The sequence below is a fragment of the Suillus plorans genome (genome assembly GCF_016647745.1).
Source record: "Suillus plorans strain S12 chromosome Unknown HD556scaffold_120, whole genome shotgun sequence".
NCBI lineage: Eukaryota > Fungi > Basidiomycota > Agaricomycetes > Boletales > Suillaceae > Suillus > Suillus plorans.
In genome coordinates, this window is record NW_024537504.1 from 12,833 (window position 1) to 20,320 (window position 7,488).

At 47.0% G+C, this 7,488-nt stretch overlaps 6 protein-coding genes across 6 annotated transcripts; all 6 read left to right on the forward strand.

Moving 5' to 3' along the window:
- Positions 1-206: 206 nt before the first annotated feature.
- Positions 207-632, forward strand: HD556DRAFT_1250480 (uncharacterized protein; the record flags this gene model as incomplete). The annotated part of the gene is made up of 1 exon (XM_041298935.1): positions 207-632. A coding segment is annotated over one exon (426 nt), but the record flags the coding sequence as incomplete, so codon positions are not given.
- Positions 633-1,111: 479 nt separating this feature from the next.
- HD556DRAFT_1250481 (uncharacterized protein) lies at positions 1,112-1,477 on the forward strand (the record flags this gene model as incomplete). The annotated part of the gene is made up of 1 exon (XM_041298936.1): positions 1,112-1,477. One exon carries the CDS (start codon positions 1,112-1,114, stop codon positions 1,475-1,477), a length of 366 nt encoding a protein of 121 aa, XP_041152542.1.
- A 249-nt stretch (positions 1,478-1,726) lies between these two features.
- On the forward strand, positions 1,727-2,332 carry HD556DRAFT_1424679 (uncharacterized protein). The gene is made up of 3 exons (XM_041304598.1): positions 1,727-1,831; positions 1,892-2,263; positions 2,316-2,332. The coding sequence occupies exon 2, from the start codon at positions 1,895-1,897 to the stop codon at positions 2,216-2,218; it is 324 nt and encodes a 107-aa protein (XP_041152543.1). The 5' UTR covers positions 1,727-1,831; positions 1,892-1,894; the 3' UTR covers positions 2,219-2,263; positions 2,316-2,332.
- A 29-nt stretch (positions 2,333-2,361) lies between these two features.
- On the forward strand, positions 2,362-4,311 carry HD556DRAFT_1435281 (cytochrome P450; the record flags this gene model as incomplete). Its single annotated transcript, XM_041305403.1, has 11 exons — positions 2,362-2,510; positions 2,564-2,660; positions 2,715-2,851; positions 2,902-3,027; positions 3,080-3,329; positions 3,379-3,501; positions 3,548-3,634; positions 3,739-3,777; positions 3,870-3,928; positions 3,985-4,107; positions 4,176-4,311. The coding sequence occupies 11 exons, from the start codon at positions 2,362-2,364 to the stop codon at positions 4,309-4,311; spliced, it is 1,326 nt and encodes a 441-aa protein (XP_041152544.1).
- A 375-nt stretch (positions 4,312-4,686) lies between these two features.
- HD556DRAFT_1460877 (uncharacterized protein) lies at positions 4,687-5,268 on the forward strand (the record flags this gene model as incomplete). Its single annotated transcript, XM_041308232.1, has 3 exons — positions 4,687-4,892; positions 4,943-5,177; positions 5,233-5,268. The coding sequence occupies 3 exons, from the start codon at positions 4,687-4,689 to the stop codon at positions 5,266-5,268; spliced, it is 477 nt and encodes a 158-aa protein (XP_041152545.1).
- A 680-nt stretch (positions 5,269-5,948) lies between these two features.
- HD556DRAFT_1451085 (uncharacterized protein) lies at positions 5,949-6,398 on the forward strand (the record flags this gene model as incomplete). The annotated part of the gene is made up of 1 exon (XM_041307874.1): positions 5,949-6,398. The coding sequence occupies one exon, from the start codon at positions 5,949-5,951 to the stop codon at positions 6,396-6,398; it is 450 nt and encodes a 149-aa protein (XP_041152546.1).
- Positions 6,399-7,488: the final 1,090 nt, after the last annotated feature.

The window sequence follows — 7,488 nt, forward strand, 5'->3', positions numbered from 1 at the left end:
TCCCCTTGGAGTGTACCATTCCGCCTTCATGCTTCAACTCTTCGGAAAGGCGCACCTTGCCTCCATCGGTGGCCACGCCAACATCCCCGCACTAAAGACTCACACCTTAGCAACAAGTGGAATGGTAGGCGCCTTCTCACTTTGTGCCGCAGCTGTAAGACTTCAGTTTTTCTGCCGTGAATGACTGTTGACTTCGGCCTCTGCAGCTCGAGCGCGCTGTTGAAATGATCGCCGTGGGTGATATCAAGGCCGAGGATATTTTAGCTGCAACTTCATCCACCAAGATCAGTGTTAAGCTGCCGAAAGTCCTCAACAAGGCCACTGGAAAGGAGACCAGCATCCCCTTTCTGTTCTCGCACGATAGGTGTGCCAAGAAGACGAAGAACTACGCCAGGTCCATCAAGAAGAAGGGAGCGGCCTTCGTAACATCTTTGACGGAGATCGCACGTTCAGCATGGAAGGAAAATGTCTGGCCCGCGGACTCAACTGTCACAGATGACGAGTCTGATGACGAACGTGCCTTGCTGTGTATCTATGTGCTAACTATTTTCCTTTGTATTTTTACTGAATTTTACTTGCTTTTGGCAGAATTTGACGGCACCACATCCACGCGCTGCTACTCCTGCTGGTAACCATTTTACTATACTCCTTTTCTCTGCTCTGAACCCCGTCCAGATTTCGCCTCGAGCGTCTTCAAGGCCGTCTTCGTCACTCTCGTGCACTGCTTCAAGTTTGCTCTTTGCTGTCATCATTTGTGTCTTGCCACTCATTTTTTAGCCTCATCGTTTTGCGTTATTTCAGTACCTCCGCCCGCTCGCTAACTGCTTTTTACTACACTATATTTCCGCATGTTGACCCCTTAATTTCCACATTTTTCACCCAAATGGTCCACTTTCTTTTGCTTTTCCGCTACTTTCAGCGCGCTTGTCATTAAATGAAAATTTGCTTTGCATACTGAAAAGGAAGACAAGTGAAAAGAAAGTAGAATTCCAGACAATGAGTGGCCTTTTTCAAATGGCTATCTACTTATTTTCACTCTTGCTTTTTTGTGCTTTTTGGACGAGAAAAGTTGAATATAAGTAAGGTAAGGAACCGGGCGTTTTACTGATGTATGTTGATCTATTTCTTGCTTGGCTCCCTTCCATGGCTAACCAGCAACCACGAGAAGCTCTCCACCTCTGACATACTCGAACGCAAAGTGGACACCACCATCGCAGATTTATGTGATGGTGTTCCTCCTGAATTCGCAAACCTTCTAGTCTACTCGCGGTCTCTTTCGTTCTCAGAAGATCCTGACTACGATTACCTTCGCTCATTGCTTCGCGGTCTTCACACCACAGAAATTGGCTTGCTGGATTTCATCCAGCCCAATGACCCTGTCATACATTCTCCAACCTCCAACATTCACTCGGTGGCTGAGGTGGTGTTGCTGTGCCTACCAAAACCAACACCTGTTCACAAATCAACTCGTGTGTGAGTACATGATTTTTTAATCTTCACACACTCATGATTCATGAACCTAGTTTACGTCCTCGCAATGGCCCCCTACCGCCTTCAACAACTTCTACCCCACGTCAGAAAAAGAAACTCGTTGCATAGTATGATGGATGTATATATTTTGATTTGTTTGTGAAACTATTGAGAAACGCTGGATACCGTCAGATTACCAACAATCTCCAAAAGGAAATATGCGAACCGTTGTGCGCAAATGCCAAACAAAGCCAAACAACTCACTGATACATCCTTTTCATTTTACCATTCCGTACCCTACTTTGTGCTCACATCTCCGTTCCGCCACCGCCTATGTTCATGATGCAATTACCACAGTACAGTATGTTCCCATCTTAAATTCACTTCATGTCAGACTTAGGAATACATACGCTTCTCGCAGTACATGACCATGCTCAAACTTGTCAAGGATTCCATTCCTTCCATTGAACAGTCCATGACACGGTATCGGATGGATAACCCTGCGGCGTTACATCGCATACGAGTTGGCGTACCTGCGACTGTTGAACAGAGAATGACATGGAGATCTACCTTGATATTCAGGTGGAGTCCAAATGTCTTGAAACACGCGCGTCCACTATTAACTTATCGCCAGGGACCAGGGTGGTCAGCATCAGGTTCTTACTATAGGAAGACCACAATACGTGATTCGCACAGGTCCGATTTATCCGAGCAGGCGTTCAATCACTGTTTGTATAAGTATAGGTGAGTGTAATCATGCACACTAACCTCACCATACCCGTCGCTCATCACAGTAAGTCGCCACTTCTCTGTTCTGGAGTACTTGTACTTAACGTGTTGCAAAGTAGCGGGGTGTCTGAATCGTGACTATCAGCAAGCTCGACCATTTCAATGGCAATTATCATTGCCACATGCACCCTCATCATCATCTTAGCCAGCATCTGGATCGTGAAACAACGATACCAGGCCGCAAGATGGTTGCTGTTACCCCCTGGACCACCTGGACGTTGGCTATTAGGAAATGCGATGCCAAAGTCATAGTAAGTCATTGTCGAGGGATACCAACATGATCTCTGTCTAACCCCTCACGCAGTGCGCCGTTTCAATTCGCGAAATGGACAGAACAATACGGACCTGTGTTCTCGCTCAAACAAGGCCATAGGATTTTCGTAGTTATAGGACGCCATCAGGTTAGCATAAAACAATACACTGTCTAGCCAGACATGAAGTAGATCATGTCACAGGCTGCGGTGGATATCATGGAAAAACAGGGAGCAAATGTTGCCGACCACCCACGTTCTATTTCAGTGCAAGAGACGTTGTCTGGCGGGTTGAGAATGCACCTTGAGGACAGTAATGAGAGATGGCGCCGGATGCGCAGGTATGCACCCTGTCTCTACTAGGTGTAATCAGTGACTAAATGTAAAGCAGGGTCTTGCATGCAAACTTGCAACCTAAGGTTGCGGAGACCTATGAGCCCATGCAGACCAGGCATGTGAAGAATCTGGTTCTAGATATCTTAAATGATCCAAAGAACCACCAGAGACATGCCATGCGGTACGAACACCAGCTCATACTCGCGGTACAAGTGGTAATCTGAAGATTTTAGTTATTCAGCTTCCGTGATCATGTCCTTCGCCTATGGAAAAATCACTCCGGCTTCATATACAGATCCTGAAGTCGTTTCCATCAACATGTTTTCTGCGCGTTTTGGTCAAGCTATGAAGCTGGGAGCATATCTTGTGGATGCGTATCCCATCTTGCGTTTCGTCCCAGGCTACCGGAGTCAGCTGAATGCATGGCACAAAGAAGAACTTACTTTCTATGACGGGCAGTTAGACGCAGTGCAAAGACAGATGGTCCGTGATTTTCCTGTGATGATATATATGCTTGCTCACCATTGTGAAGCGTGAGGGGACTGCAAGGCCATCCTTTGCGAGGTTCATATTAGAGCACCAGAAACAGTACCAGCTCGAAGATAAGGGACTGGGATACCTTGCAGGTGTGATATTTGGGGCCGGTTCTGATACGGTAAGTTCTTACATTGCATCATGTCTTCGCTCAACAACTGTTGTAGACTGCGTCTGCAATCACAATTATGATGATGGCTGCTGCCACTCATACAGATGTGCAGGCTCGCGTACAAGAGGAACTCGATAATGTTGTGGGGCATACGTAGCATAGGTTATGCATTTTCTTTATTCGTCTACTGACTGAGATAGCTACTGATTAGTGCCGACATTTGATGATCGGGAAATGCTGCTGCAGGTTACCGTGTTTATGCTCGAGAGTCTCAGGTGGAGACCTGTCAGTATTGGAGGTACGTCTTATTTGTGTTGTGATGATGCGATAATGATCGACCACCTTGCACTATGGGCTTTGCACATCGCGCGAGTAAGGACATCATTTGGAACAACTACCTCATTCCGGCAGGTGCGACTGTTATTGGGAACCATTGGTCAGTAGGCAATCATTTTCGTCCTCTCACCTTTGGGTCTGACGCTCGTGCTTCAGGGCCATCGCAAACCACCCTGAAGTCTTTCCAGAACCACAGACATTTAATCCTCAGCGTTGGATTGACGATGCAGGTTGCGTGCGTGATGATCTCCGGTTTTTTACTTATGGCTTTGGCCGTTGGTGAGTGACATCATTCATCTCTCGACCATTTCTTATGTCTTACTTGAATATGTCAGAGTGTGTCCCAGTCAACATCTCGCGAATTGGTCGGTCTTCATCAACATGGCTCTTATTCTGTGGGCTTTCCGCCTTTCGGAGAATCCTGCATCAAAGATTGACACGCTTGCATTCTTGGACACTGCAAACAAGACTCCGACATGGTAGCCATGTTTGATAATGCATTCAAGCAGCAACCTCAGAGCGAGGAACTTGGTGCACAGACGTTCTTCGCTCATGTGCAAACTGGCAACTGGAAATCTTGTCAACAAGTGAGTATTTCTACCTGTTCCTTCCTTTGTACACAAGTCGAATCATGTGGTCTTTAAGGTTGCAACCGAATGCACAAGCAGTTCCAAGAGGATCGGTATGTATACTGGGCCGTGACAGGCGCAATTCTCCAGGTTTGTGCATCGCGTTGTGTTGCAAATAACACACTCTAGTTGTGAGTAGGCAAATGACCTTGGCACTCCTTCAAACATTCGCACATTGCTCTACAAATTGGCTCACCGTCATGTCACATCATGTCCTACACCATCATATATGGCTGTGGACCGCTTCCACTTGCATTCGATCATTCTGCAAGAACTCCAATTGTGGGACGAAGCAAACACCTTGCTAGAAAGTGATGTCGGGAAGTCGATCTGTTCAGCCAGTCTTGTATGTAATGAGACTCACAGGGAAATCTGGCGCAAACGTGGTCTGTACAAGGACGAGGGGGAACGAGCTCAAGAGAAGATCAAAAACAAGTGAGCGGACATTAAGGGTTACTTCTGATATAATCTGATGTGCACTTCAGTGACTGGAATTGGCTGGAGTTTATTTCAGTAATCGATGCTTCAGTGCAAGGGCCCAATGTTAGCGAAGAGGGAAAGTCAGAGTGCTTCGAGAACATTGCGAAAACACGCGACCTCCATCAATATCAATGTGAGCAACTCTCATCTACTCTGACATTGCTAGCACTAACGCAAGCCATAATGCAGAACAGCGAGAAAACAACCTTGACAAAAGCCAACGACGTCTATCATTTCTCTGTAAGTCTGGCTTCCGTCGATTGTCATCTCGACCACCAATGAATACCTTGTGTAGCCCCTCCCTCGCCAGTGCGTGCATGCATACATCTAGTATATAGTCGGGCTGCCAGAGGTGTAGCGAGCGGGTGGCATCAGCATTGTATTTCCTATAGCTACTATGTATTTGCAATTTAAATGGAATATTAATAATATTTAAAATGCACAGCCTGCTTGAAGCTGTGAAACAAACATGAGGACTTAAACTTTCAGTGCAGTGACGCTCATCATGTAATATGTACATCCTGACTCCTCTCTGAGCGACTCCCACGTGTCTCTTATCTTCCAACTTGCTGCCAACTTGCTGCCGGCTCCGAATCATCACATCTCAAATCTTGATCATTATTGGATTCGATCAGCCTCGAGCACAGCCCCAGCAACAACTCAGCCTATGCTTTCCTACTCATGGACTCATTGATGCATCCCCTACCTCACATTCAAGACTATGTCATGCAGCACAGCCTAGGCCCTAGGGACCTTTCACTTGTGATGCTGTCGAAGACAGCTGATATTATGTACCAGCGTGCGTTCCATTGTCCTGTTTGCATATTTCCATTAATGCTATAGTGATCAGACCCTGCAACCCTAAATATCCTGGCAAGCCTCAAGTCCAGGTGTAACTGGTTTTCCCCACCACGCACATTGGGATTTTCCTGGGTCTCCCCAGGTTGAAGTTTTGTTTTATATATATACAGGTGATTCGCTTGTTGTATCTATAGCTCTATCATCACTAATATGAACAACCGTCGCGGCAAAAATCGAAAAAATGCCAATGCTACCCAGGCTGACGCCCCAGCTGTTACTCCCAATCCCACCACTACTGCTGTTGCTGCAGCAACCATCAATACTACTGCAGCAACTTCCACTGCCCTCCGACGCCCTCAACGAGAGCGTCAGCGTCCTCGAAGATATCAAGACGGTGATACTGAATTCTTCAACATCAATGAAATCAGCGCCGATGATGAGGAGGATGGTGCTCCCATAATAGTTGCACCTAATCCAGCCTCTAGCCCACTTCAGACAGGCGACGGTGCCCTCAATTCTACTTCAATCAATCCCTTGGCCACCGCCCCAACTAATTTCTTGGCCACCGCCCCAACCAATCCCTTGGCCACAACCTTAGTCAATCCCTTCGCTACGACTCCATCGAATCCTTTGGCCACCCATGACGGGAAAAGAAAATGAAAGGGGGTGGCAGTTGTCGACATCCCCCACTTCTATAGGACAGAGGCATCACTTAAACGTACCTGTATCCCCTGCGAGTAAGTGTCATGTCTGGGAGTGTTTTGTCAATCTCACTCCTCCAACAGGGATATACATAAGAAAGACCCTTCATGGAAAATCCAGATGTACGCTGCTAGTTCAACCACGGGCACTCTTCGCACCCACGTGCATGTCTATCACATGGACCTTTACCTAGCAGAATGTGAGCGCCGGGGCCCAGTGGCCTGGCCAATTTTGATCAACGAGGTGCAATCCTGACTCGACGAGGGCTGGACCATCTCGCAGATGCGTGAAAGGCTCAGCCAGGACCCAGATGGTACAATTGAGACACTCGGTGTTCCCCCCAATCCCGTATGCAACAATTCACTGCCTGCACAGTCAGAAGCTGTTTTGCCGGACTTTTCAGTTGATGAGATGCACCGACATATTGTTAGATTCATCATAGCTGACGACCAGGTGAGTAGTATTTATTTTACATGCAACATTATTAACGGTCATCTCCAGCCAATTAATGTTGTTGAGTGCCCAGAGTTTCGCCGGCTGCTCCGTCTCATGCGTCAAGATCTAAAGGAGTCGGATATTCCTCGCCGCACAAAATTTTGCTCACTGATCATAGATGCGTGGCATGACTACTTCCCGGTCATGAAACGTGACCTTGCAGTAAGTGTTTAGCTACTGATAATATGCAGTATCTTATGTCCTGTAGAAGGCCCAAGGAAAAGTCTCGTTCACGTCTGACCTCTGGTCAGATCCTAAGCTCCGCCCCTTCCTCGCACTTACTGCCCATTGGCTTGCAAGGGAAAATGCCAATTCGGCGCTCATGTTGAAGGGCGCTCTAATCGCTTTTCATTACATGCCGGGTAGTCATACAGGGAAGGCACTCGGGTCAACAATCTTCAATCTGATCAAGCGTGCCGGTGTGATACATAATGTCAGTGTTCATTTGTGCTGTTTGACATGCTCTGACTCGGTTTAGATGGGACACTTGACACTCGACAATGCTTCCAATAACCAGACTGCAATGGAAGAACTTTCTCGCCAATTGCTGCGA